Source organism: Leptidea sinapis, chromosome 20, assembly GCF_905404315.1.
Source record: "Leptidea sinapis chromosome 20, ilLepSina1.1, whole genome shotgun sequence".
Lineage (NCBI taxonomy): Eukaryota > Metazoa > Arthropoda > Insecta > Lepidoptera > Pieridae > Leptidea > Leptidea sinapis.
Window position 1 is genome coordinate 9,301,375 of NC_066284.1, and position 24,828 is coordinate 9,326,202.

The window sequence follows — 24,828 nt, forward strand, 5'->3', positions numbered from 1 at the left end:
TATTTTTATTTTAATTTTATTAAATAGGACATACTTTGATTTTTTATTTTATTTATTCATGCTGTTTATTTTCGATTTTATGCCTCTGCACACGTTTGTTTCTCTAATAGAAAAGATTTCAGTTTGTTTTTAAAAGATAATGTTAATTTCATTCTTTTACCCCTAATATTGTTCTCAGGTAGTTATTACAACTAACTTTAAATGTTGTAAGGAAAATTTATTGTTATCAATGCAATATAATTTTAAGAATTCTCTCAATAAAGTGCTCACAGATTTTACCAACAAATCAGACTTCTACAATAGGACCAGTTTGGAAATATTCCCATCTATATATAAATTTAAATATTTTTTAAAGAAATGGCTCTGTCGTAAATCCTATTAATCCACTGCTGAATATCTAAATGATCGGACAGCGTGGGACTAGATTGTGATTATTTTATAGCGATAGAAATGATTGTACAATATTGTATATTTTTATTGAAAAGAGCGCAAAAAAAGAATGCTGGAAGAGTTTCTGGCGCCGCTTCTTCTCTCTCAGAGCGCCATTTGTTTCCGAAGCGGTAGTAGTATCTAGTAGTTATTAGAAATGACACCAAAAAGAATTCTAAAGGTATCAATTTTGAGAAAATAAATGCCTTTTATGCCTTTTATCACACGAAAAGCATTTAATTGAATTTAAAATCAACGACAAAGATAAAAAAAACGACAACATACAAAAACTATAAGTACAGTGGAATTTCCTTTTTTTGAAGTCGGTTGTAAATAAATAAAAACAAAAAATTAAAAAGATATTATTAGTTTTATAGGAAAAAATCTGTGACCAAATAAACCTTATTGAGACTGTACGACTGCTCTTTCGAATGCTTATTAATAATAATTTTTGAAATTACACCGTTGGTACCTACCAAGCTTTATCAAGTTTCAAAATAAACTAAGATCATATATCAGAAGATAAATATATAAACACATATTAAAAACATGCTAGCTGCATTCAGTTGAACCTTATAGCAACAAAGAAACGGTGAAACAAACACAGTTACTAAACTTTCTTTAACCTACCCACAGAATAGTATGTAAAAGAAATCGTATTTCGTTGCTTAATAAATTATTATTATTAAAACAATCACTGTATTTATGATCTTCATTGAAAACATTATCCAATAAATCGAACAACATCAGGGTATGGAAGGGATCGCAAAAATCAATAATCGTTCGCACCACGCGCTGAACTCCCGGAATATGGCTATTGTTAAATAAACTTAAGTCAATAAATTTGTTATACAAACTTTGATCTTCTTCCACTGACATAAAGTTGAAAGTCACTTAGAATCGTTTCAGCATATGACATTTATCTCAGTATTTTCCATAGAACGGTTAATCGACGGCCAGCCTTGTGCGATATCGATTTTAATTCGAATTTTGCATCTCTCTTACACACCCTGTCAAACGTGAGTTAAAGAGAGACAAATAACTGTCACACAAGCTACATCGTAGCACCGGGGGTTGTCATGGCAACGCTACGTCAGAGGTTTAGATTTCCGATTACAAGATCCAAGTATTATCGAATTCGTGATGGAAGATTTATCAATATTGGGGTGCTATGTCGGGAATTATTCTTGAAGTCTACGTTAATGGGGAAGACATATCAATAGAGAATGAAATTGAAGTTTTAGATTCTGAGAGCGACGAGTTTGACTCGGTAAGATAATTCAAAATGGCGATACTTTGACATAAGATTATTGATTTGAAAATTTTCAATTGATTTTTATCATTTGCTGTCATTTTGTGAACATTGAAAGTAATATGATTTTAAATTTTTGTCAACTTATTTTAATAGTTAAAATATAATATCTATAAAAAATGGACTGTATTCATTGCCTGCCTGAAAATTTTGCTATTAAAGAGAATTTAGGCTTAGCTGTTAATTATCTAATTAAGTTAATTAAACTGCATTTCACATGAAATCTTATAAGAACTGAATTCTCCCTAACACGAACTACCAGAACATTCAAATTATTCAATTAATTTTTAAGTTTTCTTTTGGTATACAAAAATGGAAAACTTGTACTAATATTCAAGTTTACATGGGGTTATTAGTTGTTAAAGTGGTCCTAGCTCATAACTTCATGATGCTAAACTAAAAATGAATTTTACATTGTCATTTTATTGCGTTTCTTGCGTCGGGAACAAAAAAGCTAGCGCCTCATAAAATATTGATGGCAATATGTACTTAACACTTTAAATACCTACATTTTCGATTCAATTCGTTAAGGTTAACCGTTAACCTCTAATTTGAGCAATGCACGCACACTAACACTAAGTGTACATACAAATCGCGAGTGTAACATGTATGTTTTCATCGGTTGTCTAGCAGCAAGAGGCTTTATCTAGACGTTTAAATTTTCTCTATACAAGCTATATATTTTACTGTTGTTATTTATCATTACGGAACCCTCTACGAAGCGAACGAATGCTTAAAGTCTGTAAAAAACCACGTGAATTGCAAAACACCTTTCCAAAAATTATTATAAACTTTTAAGCAAATTATCTTTCACTTACAACCAAATTTAAATGAATTACCTAACGCGGTGTTTCCAGTTTCGATACGAGATTATCAAAAAAGCTATATCTTAGCAATGTTAACTGAGGAATACAATGATAATATGCATATTTCCCAGTATGCAGCGGGAATTCATGGTGAGCATTAACATTAGATAACAATATGTCAACTAGAACCATAACATCGCCTTCTATGATAATTGTTAAATAGAGGTAATCCCCTAATAACGCAGGAGGGTTCTGCGTTATAGAAATATGCGTTATACAGTGATACCCCTATAACGCCTATAATAATGAATCACAATTCGTAACAAGTATTTCCAATTGTTTGCCTAGTTTTACTATTTAGCACGGTTTATATTTCAAAATTATTATAAATTTCACAGTACAGAAATATGTATGTGGGAAATCCCCTCGTTATATGGAGGATAAGTATAAGAATAAACGGCGTTATAAGGACCTTTACTATCTGTGCGATTAAATGAGCTGATGGTCTACAAGATGACAAGCGATATTATCTGCTCATAACAGTGTGTAAATGATCTAAAGAGTAATGCATTGCACATCGCAAGTTGTATGTATTATAATGGACAACCACTCCGTTCTAAGCCTGAAATCTGTAGCTGCATATATATATATATATATATATATATATATATATATATATAGTACATCCATGTAAGATCAATTTGTTTCTAAGTTTCGTTGTTATGTGACGGTCTACTCCGTTTGCAGACAAAGCTTGAGGACAAGAAAGATAATGAAATATATTTAATTTACGCAAATCACCCTCAAAAGTTCCTCACCCTTTCCTTGGTGTAACAGTTCAACGCCCCCGGAAACTAGTGTTGCACGCGCTCACAGGTGTTCGCTCGATAATATCGATAAAAAAATCGATGTGACGTCACGCAGCACGCGGCGCGCGCAGCTGTCGTCGTAATTAAATAGGGTGCTGACGAGGGGTGATACGATCGTGTTTGTAGAATATTTTAATATGCAAATCTTATTTATATATTTTTCATAAAAACTGGATTTTAGGGTTCACAATGACTTTCGCTGCGATTGTCCTTTGTGCAGCTGGTCGTGCCTGATCTCAAATTCAATCTGAAACAAGAAATTCTTATCTATAATTTTAAAGACATCTATAATGAAACTCGAATATTTTTGCATGCATTATAAGTCACTTTTAAAGAAATAACGTACATAATTATATGGACTCATATGATAAAATTGTTTAAGTATAAATAAGTAGACATAGCACATAGATGGTATTTCTACTTCATTACATAGATGATGGTAAAACTAACGTGTATCTTGGTTTTACTATATATATAACAGTTTCTGGTCAAAATTTCCTTTCCGTATAATCCACTCGCACCGAGCTTTCGTCGGAATAATACAAATGTAGGGATACAATATTCTACATATCCTGCTTATCCATTCAAAACTTTTTGTTTGGTTGAGGAATTAAACATAAAATGTAAGAATCATATAAACTGTTATTGCTTATAATGTTATTATTTGCATTCAATATAATATAAGATGTAATAAAAGTTCTATTAAAAATGACATTCTTAATTAAGTTTAAGTTTTAATATTACATATATTATAAAAGCGCATACTATCAAAAACGTTACTTAAAAAGTATAAAGTTCTAGTACTTGTTACAACTCAGCCCCTAAATATAATGTGAGACTATAGAGCTCTTTCTGTCCGGGCCGAGCGTGAGTAGGGATGTGAATGTATCGATAATAATTTATTATAAACTCCTCTCCACACTGTTTTTTTATTTATTCGAGTACTTTAAGTATGAACAGAAGTTGTAAGAGTAATAAAATAAATTTTATTTACTACTATAAGAACACTTTTATTTGGTAATTTAGTCGATCTTAATTTGTTTTATTTGCATTTTTAAGAATTTAGTCCTTAACTTCCAATGACTTTCTCCTTAATTTTCTAAATGTTAACAATAAAATAAAAAAAATACATCGAGTGTTTCCTCCATTGGCTAAAATAACGGCTGTGATTCTTCGCGTGCTTGGAACGATCTTTTTTTTTTGAGTAATTGAGGAATTCGCTCCCATACAACCGTAATACAATTTTAGGCTCTCGCATGTTCTATGGGGCTGGGCGTACAGCTCTAACACGTTGTTTTAGAAAGTCCTATAGATGGGATTAATGGGATTGTGGTTTGGACTTCGTGTTGGCCAATCTAAATGGCGGATCTCGTCTTCACTTAAGTAAGCGTCTACGTCGCCCGCTCGGTGTGCTCGAGCATTATCCATAAAAACAGCACTACTTCCTGCAACAGCTAACGCTGGTTATACATGAGGAATTACAAGTTCCGTGATGTGGCTTTGTGCATTTGGAGAGCCATTTTCAACAAAAATTAAGTCTGTACTATCTTCAGTTATGCCAGCCTAAAATATTAGAGAACCCCTACTGTAATTTCTTAACTTACAAATATACCTCTGAGTAATGCTCTTCTGAACTTGTTAGCACGTTACGACGTCAGTCCTCACCAAATTTTCGCTTTATCAGCAAATCAAACCTTGCTCTATTCTGCATCTGTTCATGTCGCACCATTTTGGGAAAATCTAGACCGATCGGCTGCTAGAAGTCTCCTCTTACAATATTCAATCTCTACAAATTACAAAAAACTCTTTTTTATTTATTTATAGCACAATAACTAAAGCAAGCGCTCTATTTTATTCTACTTGTCAGTGCTTTTTAGTACGTGAAAATTGTTTCAAATAAATTGAATCCACATAAAACCTCTTTTGTTTATGATTTCCGATGTTGTACAGAAAAGTTTTGAGTGCCTATTTTTTGCAAAAGGTTTTAGCAATTGAATAGAAATAATAGAATAGGAAAATAGAAAACAAACTTGTGACAAAAATAGTAGTAGTATATAGATTTGAGAAAATATTATGATTATTAAACGGGGACATCAACCTTAAGGGTTTTGGCTGAAGGAGTCATCGTATTTTTATTATAAAAGCCCAAGATACCCCGTCTAGTTATTATACTTTATTCTGTTGATGTAGCAGAGAAGAATACAAAAAACATTAAACTACAATAAGTTTCTTATATCTTATTTGTTATATAAGCAAATGCCTTAGTAATAATTCAAAACTTAATGTTAAATTCAATACTTCCACTTTACAAAATATATTTACAATAATATCAAAGTATTAATAAAATATTTCACATTATTATCATATTATACTTACCTAACTCACCATCATAATATTTCGACTTTATATTTTTATACACATATGTTATAGAAAACTATAAATTTAATTTTATCGATATTATTTAAAAGGGTTACCTGACACATTATATCAAAAGTATCGATATATTGTCGTTGTTTATACATCTCTAATGCCATTTTATAGCCCCAGGTGTGCAGGGGTCCTTGTGGCTTGTGCCACAGATAATGTAACATTGTATATTGCTAGTTACTTGATACAGTTTTTCCTATCTATTAAAATGGGGCTAAGTGCAAGTTGCATTGGTCGTTCTGATCACAAGAATAGAATAAAAATCATCATAGTGTTTTTGTAAATATTAACTGTATTATGTCGCCGTAGGGTGTGGAGACATGATTATGTCGTCAAATACCAAGATACAATTGCTTGTTCGGATTTGCGAAATTTGGAAAAAAAAAGATTACAGAGGTCTCAAATTATAGTACTTTCATGGTCATAATATCTATATTTGAAAAGATTATATTTTGTGCTCAAAAATGAGATACACTTTAGATTTCAAGTTATACCTACTGCAAAGGTATTTTGTTTATTTGATGAAAGACCAAACAACAAGAATAACATAAAAAGAACATATTACACAATTATCACAATTCTTTTTAATCTAGAATATCATTTAAATCATTAAATATGTTAAAGGCGTTAACAGCATTCAAAGATATTTTTGTGGACATCATGTGGCAAGATATTATTACGTGAATTAATGTATTTTTGATTATTTTCTTATACAACTTACTCAGGTAGGTTGAAGTGTTCATGACATTTCTGTTGTACGACTTTTCATGGATTGTATCAATATCTTGTAAAATGTAGAGAGAGAATGATTATCGTGGCGTTTCACAAGTTTGATTGAAATTCGTAAATGTAATTTTTGACCTGAACGAAACTTTGATTTTATCTTAAAATCAATTTACATAAATAAATATCTGTTACATTTTTTATAGTCTTGTAAAGCAGTACTATATTATATATACTGCAGGGGATTCTCAGTAGCCTCTACTGCTCCAATTCACTTCATTTCGAATTTTGTACCTAGAAGCTTATAAATTACCTTCATATGATGAAAATGGTAAGGGAAGCGATAAAGCGTATATTTTTTTCAATATTGAGTCTTGTAGATATTTTCCTTCTAATACTATGCGGAAGTTTGGAACGTATGACCAATTACATATCTCTAAGAATAAAGAAAGAAGATCTAGATATAATATAATTGTTTGTAATATACCAACTTTATCGTAATGACATATATACATTATTCACACATGTATGCTTATAATTTACAATTAATTAAAACGACACAATTTTTGGGTGCTCCAGCACAAAACAGTGACTGGCTACCAAAAGCAAATTCCGAATATGATGTTTTTCAATTAGATTCGTACATTGCTGACATAAGCTGACGTGCTGTATTTTTATCACGAAATAAATGCGTATTGAATACGGTACAACAGCAATATATGGATGTTTAAGAGTAAAAGCTTTTCAGGGTAGGTTAAGGGTGCAATGTATAAAGTACACGTCGGTAAACGAAACGTGATGTTTCTCATTTGAACTTTAACTGTATCGTGTGGTAGTATAGTTGAATTTTGTGTGATTCAGTGTGATGTAGGACGTTAGGGTAAAATAAGGGTGTTTGCAGGATAGAGGGGACAGAAGGGTGCGTCGCGCAGGCGTTGTTCAGTCGCCGAAGCGACGCCGCTGCCGTCGGCCGCGCGCCATGGAAGACACACGCTTACGAGAGCGAGCGCCTCTCACGGTCATCGTGGCTCCCAGTAACGTTTCCCCTCCCCGGCTCTCACCAGAAGACCTCCTTCCAGACGGAGACGCGGCCTTTCACCCTCTATCAGCAGTCAACGGACGCCTGACCCCACCAGGCTTAGAACCAGCCTCGTACGCGACTTTAACTCCCTTACTCCCCCTACCACCTATCAGCACAGTATCAGATAAGTTCGCCTACCATGCGGGGGGGACATTCACAGTTATTCAACAGCAACATTCATATGCGTCGTTATCACCAGCACCATACAATGAGCCGCTGTCTCCTCAGTCAGCGTATAGCAGAAGAAGTGTATCGCCAAATTCTTTTGAAAGACGATCCCCGACACCACCTTTACCAAGCCCAGGGCTAGACCTAAATGCTGCTTTACTAGCAAGAGAAGAAGCCCAACAGGCCCAATCACCGACTGACACAGAGGAGATTAATACTAAAGAGCTGGCGCAGAGGATAAGTGGAGAGCTGAAGAGGTACTCGATACCTCAAGCGATATTCGCACAAAGGGTACTGTGTCGCTCGCAAGGGACGCTGAGTGATCTGCTCCGAAACCCGAAACCCTGGTCCAAGTTGAAGTCAGGGCGAGAGACCTTCAGAAGAATGTGGAAGTGGCTGCAGGAACCTGAGTTTCAGAGGATGTCTGCTCTGAGGCTAGCAGGTACGTGTGAGTGATGTTTTTTGTATGCATGATTTTTTAAAATAATGTTTTTCCTTTTTTTTACATAAGCAGAGCATTAAATCACATCATTATACTAAAATTTACAGTGGCCGTAATATAAATATAAATTCAGTAAATGACAGCACAAATTGACACATAATAATATATTTGCTTAAAGTTGACAATCACAAAACTCAAATAATTATTTAAAAAGAGCGTGACATCAATTCCTAGGATTTTTTTACATTGCTATACTTTTACACAAATTATCTTGCCACAAACAAGGCAAAGCTGGATGAGTTGCAAGACAACGATATATAAAATACAATATACTTAAATATACATAAATACAAATAAACATTCATGACTCGTAAATAAAATAAACATACAAATTCATTATTTCAATGTTACGCCTAATAGAATTTGAATCTGGGACCTCTAAAACAATTGTAAAAATTAACGAAGAAAGAAATATTTATTATCAATGCTTATGTTAGTATTTCCTATAAGGTCTAAGCTTTTAAATAAATAAGTAATTATCGAAATCGTTCAATGTCTAAATTATCCGACTGAGATATGCAACTCGTAGCCAAAGGAACTATTAAAATTGTATATAAAATCTACTTCAACAATATAGGATTGGTAAAGAAATTTGTACACCGAAGGAAAAAAATTTGAAAGATTCGTACGACAGTTTTGCTATATGCTTACACAATATAACTGAGAGAACCTTCCACGCAAGTTAAGTTTGTTTGCCTAAAAAAGTAATATTATTCTGATTTGAGCCTATTTACAGTCCATCATTCCTAACAAGAAACCATAATTATTACTGATGTAATGAATTAATTTAGAGAACTTTGGTTGTAAAAAGCTATTTGTATTAAAGTTCCTACCGCCACCTATCAAATCAAATTATCATCACATCATCAATTATGTAGGTCAAGGGAATGACACTTATGAATATCAAGTTTTACATTTTTTTTAATTTACCGCAATTTCGCAAAAGGTTGAGCTTTATTCAAGTACAAACTCAAATGTTTTTATTCAAAATAGGATGTGACATCACTTATTAAAAGTCAAAAACTACCACCCATTCCAAAAAGAATGCCTCAGACCTGAGAAGAATGGGCGCAACAAACTCAGCGGCATTTTTTTTTTCATCTATAAAACTTATTGTTTAATATCCTGAGGGCGGTCGCTCCATTCCCAATCTGTGGAATCATTAGGAAAGTCAATTAATTTAAATAAAATTCCTTCAAATCTGTAACAAAACCACTTTAAATAACTTCCCATTTTATTACTTAGAATAGGTAATTAAATTATTGTAAACAGAATATTTACGAATGATAATACAAAATAGGTGCCTAGTACGTTTATTAATTGAGACTCAAATTTTGTTAACAACCTCAATTACTACTACTTTTTTTTAGACATATTGGCATCGCAAAGACGTAGATATCACTTTCGCCATGGTCGGTCGGCAGGTGATCTTCTGGTATAACTAACACATAGATTGGTTGCGGCTATTGAAAGCAAGGGGGAAGGCCTGGCAGTTAGCTTGGATATAGCGAAGGCCATTTATCGTCTATGGCACAAGGCGCTCCTCTCTAAATTTCCATCATTTGGGCTTCCCGAGAGCTTGTGCAAGTGGACCTCCAGCTTCCTCACTGGGCGCAGCATACAGGTCGTTGTCGACGGACATTGTTCGACCCCGAAGCCCGTGAATGCTGGAGTGCCCCAAGGCTGTGTGCTATCTCCTACGCTGTTTCTTCTGCATATCAATGATATGTTGGACACCTCCAACATTCATTGCTATGCAGATGACAGCACTGGTGATGCCGTATACACAGGCCAAGCAGGTGTCTCTCGGGAAATCGTCGACCAGTGCCGGGAGAAAGTTGTGTCTTCTATCGAGTCCTCTCTTGAGAAGGTCGCGGAATGGGGTAAATTGAACCTTGTCCAATTTAACCCCCAGAAGACTCAAGTTTGTGCGTTTACCACTAAAAAAACCCCACTTGTCGTATCACCGCTCTTCGACAACACTTCCCTAAAAGCCTCGCCTAGTATCGGAATACTGGGTCTCGAAATCTCGAGCGATTAACAATTCCGTGGCCATCTGGAGGGCAAAGCCAAATTGGCTTCAAAGAAACTGGGCGTCATTAAGAGAGCACGGCAATACTTCAAGCCGGCCCACATTCTAGCGCTGTACAAAGCGCAGGTCCGGCACATGAAGTATTGCTGTCATCTCTGGTCTGGCGGACACCAGTATCAGCTCGATCCATTTGACCGCGTGCAACGCAGAGCAGCTCGAATTGTCGGGGACCCAGTACTCTGTGAACGGCTGGATCACTTGGAGTTGCGTAGAGACGTCGCTTCATTGTGTGTCTTCTACCGCATTTATCACGGGGAGTGTTCCGAAGAGCTGTTTAACCTAATTCCTGCCGCTGAATTCCACCTTCGCACGACACGCCACAAGTTAGGATATCATACTCACCATCTGGATGTGTGGCGGTCCTCCACAGTGCGGTTTACAAGGAGCTTTCTTCCACGTACTACAAAGCTGTGGAATAAACTTCCTTGTGCGGTGTTTCCGCGACGATACGACATGGGTACCTTCAAAAAAAGCGCGTACACCTTCCTTAAAGGTCGGCAACGCTCCTGTGATTCCTCTGGTGTAGCAAGAGAGTGTGGGCGGCGGTGATCACTTAACAACAGGTGACCCGTACGCTCGTTTGTCCTCCTATTCCATAAAAAAAAAATCACATCCAACATCAAATTCAATTAATTACTTGATTAATTCCGTTATATTAATCAAATATGATTCAGAAATTAACTCTACAGTTATGTGATTATGTTAGGTGATACATCTATTATCCTTTTCTTTATTCACCTGATCTCGCCTTGGGGGTTCAAGGAGTCCTTAAGGAAGATCCTCATTTTAGATAGTGACAACTTGTAGACGAAGAGTAAGTGGTATTGATGCACTTGATATGCACAGCAAGGTGTTCTCTGATAGATCTCTCGGGATAATGTCGACGAGGACCTGGAAAAACCTGTGCCTAAATCGACACTATATTATGCAAATTCTGGGAATGGGGCCGGTTTAACCATTAAAAGTGTTCACCATTTAAAAGTCTCTCTTTATCGATATCCCCTGTTTCGAATTCACTCCAAAGCTGAATTGGACTAGATTTTCTGAAGTTTAGAGAAATACGTTTTTTAGGCTAAAAATAAGCCCAAAAAGGCTATTCAAGACGTTTCAAGAAGTCTGGAACATTTGTTTTCTACAATGGTTCCAAAGAATACAAAAGTGTGTATATAGTTAAGGAATATACTTTGAAAAATAAAAAGTATATCATCCTTAACAAAAAGCAAAAATAATACATACAGTATAACCTAAGTACTGGCTAACTGTGACCATTTTTTAAATAAAAATACGTAATCCCTACTAATATTATAAATGCGAATCTAAGTTTACTTGTTAAGCTTTTACGCTGGAGCTACTGAACCGATTTTGATAAAATGGTACAGCGATAGGCTAGAGCTTGGGAAAGGACAAAGGTTACATTGTATCCCGGAAACAACCATGGTTCCCGCGGGACTTGTGAAAAACTGAAATTCACGTCTATCCGCTATAACTATACCGATAGTAGGTTTAGATTGCCATAGCAATCTTCCACCAAATAAGATTCATATAATATGTTGGGAACAGGAGTGAAAACGGGAACCAGAACTGGAATAGGACATGACGTAATCTTCAATTCCAACCCTTTATCTACGCGGACGAAGTCACGGGCATCAGCTAGTATATTATAAACAGTTGCATCACAACCCAGTTCAGACTACCCGAGATCCCTAGCGAATATTAAGACATACAACTCGACTACGTTATTTCAACTCCTAGTTAGAAATATCCCGTTCTAATGTTGGGGATGTAGACTATGCTTACCCTCGCTAAACCATCCACCCTTTGTACTCTCCCCTTTGGTTCACGCAAACATCATATTCTATAGTTACATCCATACATTTTATAATATTATCATGTTGTTTTTCTTTGTAGTGGTATAAATAAGTACATTTTTCTTCTAAAGTTTGTATCACATGTAATATCTAATATATAAAATTCTCGTGTCATGGTTTTAAACATTGAACTCCTCCGAAACGGCTTGACCGATTCTCATGAAATTTTGAGTGCATATTGGGTAGGTCTGAGAATCGGACAACATCTATTTTTCATCCCCCTAATTGTTAAAAGTGGTCAACACGATTTTTTTTTATTTATTTTTTTGATATTTTTTTTTTAATTTGTTCGATTATGAGTCAGCATTAAAAAATACATACAACTTCAAATTTTCAGCCATCTACCATCAACAGTTACTTTTGTATCGCGATTTTAATATCGGCAATACAACGTTTGCTGGGTCAGCTAGTCTAATTATAAAAATACGTTTTTATAGTCCTTAATATATATTTTTTGTCGACAAAACAGATGCCTTGATGGACATGAGAGAAGTGATAACCTCGTTAAGGCGAGGTTATTAATACGAAATGCATTTTTTGTATCTATAAAGTAATTTTATTTACAATATATATTAAAACAAGTTCTGATCCGGCAAACGTTGTTTTGCCATATAAGTTAGGTATTCCGCCCCCGCTCATTGTATGAACTGTTATTTGTAATGAAATGTCATTAACTGAGTTATTTGTATTGCAAATACTAAGTCAAAATTATTGATGTCGGATAACGGACGTTCCCAATATTCAGTCTATCTCCGGTTGTGGCCCACTTGAGATAAAAATCGTAACTATCGTTGACTTTTCTGTCCCAATAAACTTATCGACGGTAACTCACCTTATCCGTACACGCTGTCTGTCAATGGGAGGACGTATAGCTTACTAGCGATAGAAGTTTGTATGGAAATTGCAATTCACGCGACCCAATATAAGGTGATAAGAATGACTTATCAGGTATATTGGGACAACTTCAGACTATTGACAGCTAATTACTGACAGTAGAAGGTAGTAATTTATCTCTATCTGTAGATCCACCTGTCTTTACCCGAACGAGCATTACGAAGCCGAGCGTGACAGCTCATTATCATTCAATATTTGCAAGACAATATGCTCATTACACCTGCACACGTTTTCACTCATATAATTGACGTATTTTCACAACAAAATTGTATACATTGGTGTAGGAGTGGTATGGTGGTTTTAGTCGTGGGGGTTTTCAAACAATTCAAATTCAAATATTTTTATTTAAAATATAATGTGACATCACTTATTAAAAGTCAAAACCTACCACCCATTCCAAAACAAATGCCTCAGACTTGAGAAGAATGGGCGCAACCAACTCAGCGGACTTTCTTTTTTTCATCGAAAAAAATATGTACAAAGTAATATTGTACTACTAAACTTATTATTTAATAGCCTGAGGGCGGTCGCTCCATTCCCAATCTGTGGTATCATTAAGAAAGTCATTTATGCTATAGTAACCTTTACCACACAAACGTTTTAATAAAAAGTAGGTACCTAGGCTTTTATAGCCAATATATATTATGGGTGCTAGGCACCGATATATTTAATACAATATACATACATAAATATATATAACAATAATTGATTTGATTTTCATTGTCTTCAAACGAATGCTTACAACCACCAGTATTTAATCACATAATAATAATAAACTACTTATTCTCTTTAACGTTCTTATTAGATTAGAATGTAGCTGTAGACATCTGTAACAAGTGCATTTTTTTTAAATAATGTACAATATGTCGTATTGAAAACCTCGTACATTAAAAAACTATTGACAATATATATTATCAAATTTATCCGTTGCCTGTTAATAAGAATATTAGGAAAAAGAATTAGGAATGAAGGTTAACTTAAAACGCTGACTCTCTTATTAATAAACGCAGTGTAAAGTTACTCCAAATTTAAAATTACGTCTCCCAATCATGTAATTCTGAAGTGACAAAGGTAAGATAAAGACCTAACAAATAAAATTGGCATAATGTTATAACTAAGCATAAACCAAGAATATATAAAATGTTTACAAATGGACATTTTGCTTACGAATGGTTTATTCGGACGTATAACGTTTCCCGCGTTTATTTGCAAGGCAGCTTATCATTCGGAACGCTTCAGAATTATCATTGTATTGACAGTGTTGTCAACGATATTGTAAACATATTGCACATTCTTTGTTTATCAGCAGTTATAACTTTATACCAAGTTTATTTGTAAGGCCGCAAAAGTTTTAAACTTGGAATAACATAACTTCACGTTTATTAATAACATAGTGAATTTCCAACCTCCTCAATCATCTAATACTCATTGAATTTCCTATTGAAGTACAATTCGAAATTCAAAAAACGTGATTCCGACCTCCCCAAGTCGAGTTTATAAACACGAGACGTCAGCTGTGTATCGATTGTCGACAATCGATAGTGTTGGCGGTGCGCGATCGATTGGCACGTCACTATCAGGCGCCTAATCTAAACTGCGAGTATCTACGGTAGGTTCCTAGTGACGTCCTTTAGATATTATATTACAGTGTAGTGACATTATTCGATATGTTTATTTCATATATTTTCGAACTAGGTTAAGCACCAAACCATTGGAATTTCATTTATCAACTTAAAAAAAAATTTCAAGTCTTTGTTTAACTGCACGCTTGTTTGGTTTATGTTTTTATAAGTGGATGAAGTTTAAAAAGAAATTTAAATAACAAGTAGGTAAGCAAAAAAATGACGTATAGTTCATTCTTAGGATGTGATCTTGTTGGTTTGTAATACTTGCTTTAGTATTAACAATCACACTATTAATGTTTTGACAAGCTGTGTTTTGAGAAAAATTGCTAGTTTAAGCTAAAATTAAATTATTCAGTATTAAGTAAAGGATCATAAATGGAAGAGAAACACTGGCTTAAACTAAACGTCTCTGGAAGTAACTGGTATAAAAATATAGGCCCAGCCTAGTTTAATACTAGTGGCAATTAAAATAATATAAATCATTTTAATTAATTATTAGAAGCACTACTTATGTAAAACTGTATTTACTTTCGTTTTAGGCTTATTTCATGTGTTTAACATTCATATTATATATTTACAGCTATAATATTATGTTTTATTTTAATTTTGTATTTTTCAGCTTTTTGTATTAAATTTTACAATTTTTATTGTTAGAGCTTACAATAATGAATTAATGAATAGTATAAGATTACTTATTACATCCAGATGGTAAGGATGACATCTCAATTTGTAGTGTATAGGTTGACGATGGGAATCAAAGGCCGATGTCAAGTCAAACAGCTCCTTGGAGCACTCCCTATGATTAATACGGCGGAAGAGGCAAAATTATTCAGTTTCCTTTAGCAACGTTCACTTTTTTAGCGTTTTTTGTTATATCTGGTTAAATGCTTCGAACTGATTCTGGGATGCAACAGATCGTAGACAAGATTTTATTCCATTCAGGAGGATCTTTCGCTTATAGACTGGTAGTTGAGGCTGGCTTGAAGTATTCGCTTTGTTTTTGTGACCCAGTTTGTTTAAGGTTTATTTCAATTTTGATACAACTGCGGTATAAATTCCCTGCAGGGAGTGTGCTGTATTAGCAATCGGTTTAATGTGTGCCAAAGAGGATATAAATACTACTTAATAAGAGCCGCGACTGGTTTAGTAAAAATTGAAATTTAGTTTAGTATGAAACGTGCAGTCATTTGACATAAGTACGTTTGAAATACTAGTAATTACAGTAACGCGATTGGCGACGATGTATAATCCGACTAAGTTTGAAAGCGAACCGTTGCTTAAAACGCAGTGGATTTCGGTTGTCTCCGTTTTTTACAAGATTATAGCCGTTATCTGTCAATCTAGTACGTTTCATACAATCTAGTGTATCGCTTTTTTCTTAGAAAGTTTCGCTAGGCCATTGACAATCAGCAAATTGGCCGTATTTTTCTCCTTAAATGCGTCAAATACAAATAACACGTCTTGAACTATTACTTAGTGTCGATAACATCATCTGTGTGCCGTACAAAAGTACGCAGTCAGCATTTCTAATGAGCTTTATCGCCTATAGATAGCGAAAAGTACTTGTTCCATAATGTAAATTACTGGAGTGTACCAATGTTATAGTTAAACAGACTATGATGTACATACACACCTATTGTTCACATGTATATCATTATAATTTGAACATTGAATGAAATTATACTTATGAAATCACTTTGATAGTTTCGAGTTCAAGGGCTTTCCTTAGAAAAAAAGTGTGGGTGTTCTTATGTATATAATATATAATATATATGTATATAAGTTGGATATACTACTTTGGCCTAACAAAGCAAAAATCCTTAAAATTATTTATTCCTCGTGCTATTCTACGTTTGTAGAAAGAACAATATTGTAAAAATCTTGCAACGATAGCTTTGATAATTAATTATTAAATAACGAATACGGCTGTACGGGCTTGAACCCTTTGCCTACCCAAATAATGGATGAAGAAACCTTGAGACATAAGATATTAAGTCTCATTTGCCCAGTAATTTCGCTAGCTACGGCGCCCTTTAGGCTGGAACACTCATTACTGCTTAACAGCAGAAATAGGCGTTGTTGTGGTACCCGTAATCTGCTATAATAATAAAAACATAAAGGTAAGGCTAATAAAAACTTAAGTTTTATTAACATGAAAATAAAAAGTAAAAGTTTAATATCGAGTGTGGCCCCATCTTGCCAAAATGACAGCTTGTATTCGTCTGGGCATGCTATCGATGCTATTCTTAATTGTTTCTTATGGAATACGCTCCCACTGCGTAACAATCACATTCCTTAGCTCCCTGATGATTTTCGGAGCAGGCTGCAACAATCTTACTCTTCGTTTTAGAACATCCCAAATGTGTTCTATGGAATTGAGGTCGGGACTTTGAGCTGGCTAATCCAAATGACGAATCCCTACCTCTTGTATATACGCAAATCGCCCGACCGGTGAACCTCCACCTTAAGGAGTTATTTTTTCAAAACAAACTTCTGCGAAACATTCCCCTTGCCTTCGCAGTAGCCACTGACCTCGGTCTTCATCATATAATGATATTCCGGCTTCGTCTGAGAACAATACTCTAACCTAGTCCTCTTGAGTCCACCTGGCACAATTTTGAGTGAAGCCAAGTCTAGCAACTCTGTGCTCACAGAGTAATTTAGGGCCACCGGCTGGACTGTGACTGCATATATTGCCAATATATCGAGAGCGAAAAGCATCCTCCTGACAGTCCATAAGCTGGTTTGCTCACCTCTCAATTCCTCTAGAGTCTATTTGAAGATCAAAGAAGAATTGCAATTTCTCAATGCCTGGTTCTCCAGAAAGCTGTCATCTCGGGCTTCTGTGGATGGTTCTCTTCCAGACTCAGACTTAGTCTTAGTCACATTTAATCTTTGGAATACATTACATTGACTACAACCTTCCTCAAGGAGCGCTATACCTTTGCTCGGTGTTATTGTTCTGTCAAACATTTTAGAGACCGCTAAATAATGGTATATATAAAAATATCAAGGAAATAGGACAATCTGACAATAATAATCTAAAAATGATTTTAGAGTTCATACGAACTATAAACGATTCCCTCCACGATACGCAACTGCAAATTTTCTTAAAGTCCGACTATATCTCAAATTTAAATTTGGAATAAACTTTTTTATGCACCTCAACACTACATAAATGTGCCAGTAATATTCTCAAATCATTAAAACCTCTTTTGGTATTGTATTTTCTAGGGGCACGAAAAAAAAACCGCCCGTTTTTTTTTGCAAATGAGTTTAGTTATAGCATTTCAACACAAGCAATAAAAGAAAAAAATACTATATCAAATTGAAATTAAAAAAAATCTGAAACAAACATCCTACCCCTGAAAGAACTTTTTCAAGAAAAAGTCAATTAGTTCATGAAAATTGTCATATCCTGGTATTTCTGCTAAAGGGAGAGAACGAGTCACATTTCACGAAATGATGGCTTTTCATTTATATGAATTCTATATCCATTTAAATAATTAAGAGATACTGATCGGTCATAAGTTTATCAAACTACTCATGATTTACCTACATTTAATTTCAAAATATAAATTTTGCTGAATGACACATTTAGGTGCAAAAAAATTGGAAAAACTAGGTATGCGGAGTTTTGGTAAATTTAGAAAAAAATAAATAGATATAACTCTGACTCCGATAGTATTTTTAAGCTTTAATAATTTAAAAACATCCTAAATTAATTTGCATATATGTATTATAAAATCTCTATTGGCATGCTTTTTAAGTTTCTGAATATGGAGTAGGTACATAACTATTGCCATAATCATGTAGGTACATATTATATTATGGTCCTGTCGTAACGTTACTATCTCATTATCAAATTGATAAATTTTCACAAAGAATTTATCGCATTTACTCCGAACAATGTCTGGCGTGTAAGCTAGAAAAATATTGAAAAACTATTTTCTGTGACAGTTTATGCATAATAATAATAATATGCATATAACGTTTTAATTTAAGTAAATTTTCAAAAATTACTAATTTACTGCACGTCGTATCGATCTCATATAATAGAGATAGTAAGTGATATAAAATTTCTTATAAGACTGTTGTTATTTAATACCATAATACAATATAGTTTTAAAACACGAATGCCTGTGAAAGCAAACCTCGTGGCTTGCCCCTCTCGTCGTGACGTCACGGCTCGTATCGATCGCTCCCTTCCGCCCCTCCCGTCCGTAGACCGTTCTAGTGCTATGTAGGTATTTGGGGTCGAGCGGGGTTTTTACCTCTATTTATGTTTTGTAAAATTAAATGGCCATCGCACTTCTGTCTATGTCGGCTATGTTTACAACACAATATACATGTTTAGGTAAGACCTACCTTACAAAACCTTTACTAAAAATATTTAAAGGAATTCCTATCATATAGTCATTATATACTTAGTGATATACCTACTTAATGAAATCTGCATTCATTTATTGGTGCAAAAGTGTTTAGGTAATTAAAAAAGCTAGCTTTCACAAAGGCCATACAAATATCTTAAGATATTTTAAGAGTAAGAGCGACAGTGGTCACTTACTGCGTGGTGCAAGTTAGTTCTTTCTCCTTTTTCATAGATTATGCTTACTTCAATCCAAAATTTATTAAAGACTATTGGAACGAAGTTCCTTACGGCAGGCTTGGAGGGGATAGGGATTTTGCTGTGCGACCGAACTGAAAAAAATGTGATAGTAAAACCGTAAGAAAAAATCTGTGGAAAAAAGTGCGTGGAAAAGTGCGTGGAATAAAACCGTTAAATGAGACGTGTGCAGGCGCGACAGTCGCATACACAAGCGAGTAGAATTTGTGTCGATTCTACATTAGCCGAAGGAACTTCGTTCCTACCTGGTGTCCCACGACACCACATCATTTTTTTAAACTAAGTTAACGTACGGAATCTAAATTAATAAGCAATTTTGATGTTTTTTTTAAATTATGCTGATATTAATTAATGTTGTAAGCTTTGATGTTAATGTCTATTTCAACGTTCTAGTACAGAAGACACGTAGCAATAGTACTACGGACTCTTTTCAATTGGACGTTGGCTGTAGCTGACCTAAATATAGACAGGACCACAATTAGGTCAATCACAGGCCGTTTTAGTTTTCAATATTAACAGTCAAACTTGAAAATGATATTGAAATAGAATAGCTCACCTTCCATTGAGTCTTATTTTCTAATAAGACTCACTCACTCACTCACTTTAGTGGGAACTTAAATCTCAAATTAGACGTAAAAGCGTTGAACTACAAACAAATAAAAATAGATGAAATAAATAAATATATAACTATGCGATATATATTTTTTATTCAAATCAAAACAATGATTATAACTATATTTAATATTGTGATTACATGAATTTAAGATTACTACAAGAAAGTATACCAAGGATAAAATATGAAAGTATGTTCAATCGCCCGATTAATAATTAGCAATATGTAAGTGCAAAAAAAGTTCATTTAATTCACATTGATAAACATGAAATCAACAACTCTGCAAAGTCACACTGGTCTAAAAAGGAATCTGGTCTTATAAGAATTTAAATATTTAATTCATAGAGAAAAGTATCAAATGATGTACATTTTAGCTTAACGAAGTGATTGGAAAAAATAACTTTCTGTATAAGTGTGTTTAAATTTGCAGATACATCAAACCAGCAAACTACTAAAGGCGACAATGTAAACAACACACAACAGCAGAATTACGCACCCAGAGAATATCAGGCTCCTGTGCCCCAAGGTTCTGGAATGTATTCAGGAACACCATCCTTATGGGACCAACCGGCATATGAACCGGCCGGGGATGTGTCATGCTTGTGAGTCCTTCCCTAATGACGTAGATCCAAGTCATCGCCAAATCCCTTTCATCGTATTATGTTTTACTTTCTGATGATCCATCCTATTTTATTTCTAGTGTAGGTATTGTTATTGTAACTTTATTTTTATTTATTTTTGTAGCCTGTTTAGGTTTTAAAAAGTATTTTCGATCAATAAGATCAGATTTCTCAGTAATAGATTAATAATGTACTTAGATGATTTACTAATTTATTGTTTTTAATATTCTTCTTTATTCCCTTTCCCGTAACCCCTGTATCCTGGCTGCGTAGCAGTGGACTTGGTTTCTTATAGGTTTAATGAATAGCTTGTGGCAGAGGTAACAATAATTTTATCTACGTATGTATATTATTTTTAGCGATTTCGCTTTCGTGACACGTCTCTAATTTTATTAATTTTAAAATTAAACTGAACATGTGTTATCATAGAGAGTTTGCCTTAAATAGATGTTTTTGTTTGGGGTAGGCAGTATCCTTCCCATGTTTCCAAATATTGGAAGTATTATAAATGTTAAATGGCAACGATACTGTCTATATTTAAGCTCATTGTTAAATTAATAGTGTTTTGTTTTATAGTTGTAGGTAAGTGTATTTTATTAGCTTCAAGAAGCCAAGGTGTTAATTAGACTGCTACCGCTAGCCCTATATCCTCCCTTTTTATTTTCCTCCCATGCCCGGGCTGACTTAGATTTTGACATTATGATTTTTAGGTGCCTGCGAGAAAACCCTCTATTAATGTTGTTTACATTGTCGCCAGGTATGCGAAAACTTAAATTATAATTAAAGTTTTATAGCTTGATGATGCTTATTTTCAATTTAAGATCTGGTCTACCTTTGATAATATAATTGATATATTAGCTTCTTAAAGGACATGAATTATAATCTATATTCTTTTATAAGAAATGAGATGACCGGTTTCTTGTTAAAATATTTATTACAGGTAGTAAAAGTCAGATTTTTTCGATAAAATTTGTAATACAAGGAATATAATGTAAATAAAAGTTTCTAGAAATGATTGTAATCTTTAGTTTAGTCATGTGCTTAGCCGATAGTCTCGTTTTCTTTTGCAATCGCAACAAACTAGAAATTTTCGGTTAACGATTCTCATAAGATCGAAGTTTACTTTAGCATGATTGTTGTCCTTAGATTTCCAAGGGCTTTGTGTGCGGATTTAGACCATTTTAAGACTTATAAAATTCTGTATTAATAAAGTTTTTTTGTTGCAGCGGCCCAGATTCCACAGAGAGGCAGTAAGTATTTTTTTTACTTTCTCACAATTTATATTAAATCTCTTGAAACCTTTTACAGTGAATCCTTTTCATGTTATATTTGCTTATAATCCGTTATTAACTTCAAGTTTTCTGTTAAAATAACACCTGTAGAAATAATATTAATATGTTTATTTCACTTTTTATAAATAAAAATAATCTAAATCCTCACTGTCAGAGCCTCATTAGCAGTTTTTAACAGCATGTTAATATTCACCATGATTCCAGGATTTGTGAGTTTCCCTTTTCGATCAAATATGTACTTACTAAAGACAGTATTCAATATCCAATAGAGTTATGGCATAAATGTATTTATTAATAAAGGTGAACCTTGTTTTACTATCTGATAAGGTTTAGTTTCAAGTAAAGAGCATAAATGATACAGGACCTGTTGCACCACGATACTTACTGACTGAGAGCGGTGGCCTCAGAAGGGGACTGGTCTTCGAAGTGAAGGCCAATGTGTGACGACAAAATTCATTCTTTGAATGAAAATTTTTTATGATAAAATATTTGTTTTTAATTATTGAATAATGATTTTAAGTAACGGTTAACAGAGACTGACATGTACTTACCGAAAGTTAGAAGCTCCTTCTGAAACCTTACTGTTATGCTGGTTATTTTCGCAGTTCTGAAAGGCACGTTCCTATTTCTATTGCATTTTTGAAAGCATTTAATCCAGTACATATTTGATTGAAGACTTAATTGATATTTCGACGTTATTTCAAGTGTAATCAATAGTTAAAATGCTCACATGTATTTCTTTAATCATGGTAGATATAGGTTTCATACTGTTAATAGTATTATACCAGAATTGGGATAGCTTAAAAGTATACATGTATTGAATGTATGAATTAACTTCACTAATCTATTTTTGGGTAACTAACAAATTGCAGTCTATTTACGATTGCTGTTTTGTTGTCATCGAAATTGAAAGAAAATCAAAACATCAAAATTCGTTTACATCAGTAAAGCTTACACACACAACTGATCATCCCAGTCTTAGATAATATTCAAGCTATTTAAAATATTTCAAATTGTGAATCTGGATCGAGAGTAGTCTCTCGTGATCACTCTCGTTCCAGTGTTTCGCGAACCCTAGTTGAACAGCCCCTGAATGTGCTCATGTACCTAAAACCAATTGATTTCCACAAAATAATGCCCAATTCTGTTAATTTTCTAATATAGATTTTTCCCGGCCAATTTCAATTCATAATATCAGAAAATAAATATCTTTATTTATGATAGGTACTCGATCTCGAGTACAATGTGTATACATTTTAAAAACGTTCTAACTGAAAAACATTACAGAAAAGAGTAATGAACTTCAACTTGTAATATTTCAGGCTGCAAACGCAAGGAGGATTTGGCTACGGATACTCATCCTTCGCCGAAGAAACCGCGTTTGGTTTTCACAGATCTCCAGCGGCGTACTCTTCAAGCTATTTTTAAGGTAATTTCTAATAATTAGTGTATTATTAAATAATGCTAGATTGATACTCAAAAAAGTAATGGGAACACTCCACAAGATATTTCAAATTATCTATATTTGGATTTCTTATAAATAATAACGCATTGCCATATTCCCAATGACATCATAATGTAGAAATATTATATTCTCACAAACTATATATTCCATATTTAAACTTGACATATTAACAAGAAACAGCTAGTGTTTATCACTTTCAAACTTTGTGTAAACAACTGTTACTTTCAAAAATAGCCCCAATTAGGACACCTAATACACTTGCTTATAACATATTTGCACCCTTTTTTTATGAAAATTAGGGACGAGACGAGCAGGACGCTCAGCTGATGGTAATTGATACGCCCCATACAGTTCAATGCAGTGTTACTCAGGATTATTGAAAAACTCAAAATTCTGAGCGGCACTACAATTGCGCTCATCACCTTGAAACATAAGATGTTAAGTCTCATTTGCTCAGTACTTTCACTAGCTACGGCGTCCTTTAGACCGAAACACAGTAACGTTTACACATTACTGCTTCACAGCAGAAATAGGCGCCGTATGTATATTAAATTCAAATTTATGTATTGGTAACAATTTTATCAGCTCACAATCTTTTATTTAGTTCCGGTTAAAGTTTTATTTATGCACCAAACCAATTGACTATAATATTATGCTTGAAAGCAACACTGTGTTTAGTGTATTCAAAATAGAATTAGAAATCAGAAATTGAACAAACTAATTAAAATTACAGGAAACAAAAAGGCCGTCGAAAGAAATGCAAGTAACGATAGCAAGACAATTGGGCTTGGAGCCAACGACAGTAGGTAATTTCTTTATGAACGCGCGTCGCCGTTCCATGGATAAATGGAGAGACGACGACCCACCGACAACAGATGACCAGCAATGTGAGTCACATGAACTAGACCACGTTCCCAGTCTTGATTCTGCTGAGTCCGAGGAGGACCACGACGAACAGGATGATCATCTCTTGTGACGCCAAATGCCACAGCATCTGCTAGTGCTTTAAGATTGTTGTATCATCTTGGCAAGGACTACAGTTGCTTCTGCGGGTTAGCGTTCAAACGGTGTATATATAGCTGTTGATATTAAAGTCGGGGCATGTTGAAGTGAAGATTTGCCTGAAAGATGTTCCATGCAATTTAATAGTGTCGCATTGGACTCTTCAAGACAATAAGCCAATCTATAAAACTGCGACAAAGATCAGAATGAATTGGCAAAATGAGAACCAAAGTCAACGTTTTGCAAAACAATAGTCTTACGGTTCAATAATTCATTCTACCTATAATTGTTAATCTCTAAATACCCTGCAGTTATTATTTAAAAAAATATTAATTAGTTATATTAAAAGCCGTGCCCTCATTTTGATCTTTGTAGTAACATATAAGATGTTGGATTTCAGGCAAATTTTTCTG

At 34.2% G+C, this 24,828-nt stretch overlaps 1 protein-coding gene across 1 annotated transcript; it reads left to right on the forward strand.

Moving 5' to 3' along the window:
• The first annotated feature begins 1,600 nt into the window (after positions 1-1,600).
• On the forward strand, positions 1,601-23,376 carry LOC126970347 (hepatocyte nuclear factor 6). The gene is made up of 5 exons (XM_050816201.1): positions 1,601-1,699; positions 7,468-8,257; positions 20,467-20,638; positions 21,883-21,906; positions 23,271-23,376. The coding sequence occupies exons 1-5, from the start codon at positions 1,601-1,603 to the stop codon at positions 23,374-23,376; spliced, it is 1,191 nt and encodes a 396-aa protein (XP_050672158.1).
• The last annotated feature ends 1,452 nt before the right edge of the window (positions 23,377-24,828 follow it).

Bases quoted from the DNA above. Each gene is read 5' to 3' on its own strand.
- LOC126970347 (XM_050816201.1), top strand. From the start codon at position 1,601: ATGTCGGGAATTATTCTTGAAGTCTACGTTAATGGGGAAGACATATCA. The intron at 20,639-21,882 runs GTGAGTCCTTCC...TTTTTGTTGCAG, and splicing joins GCCGGGGATGTGTCATGCTT to CGGCCCAGATTCCACAGAGA. The intron at 21,907-23,270 runs GTAAGTATTTTT...GTAATATTTCAG, and splicing joins CCAGATTCCACAGAGAGGCA to GCTGCAAACGCAAGGAGGAT.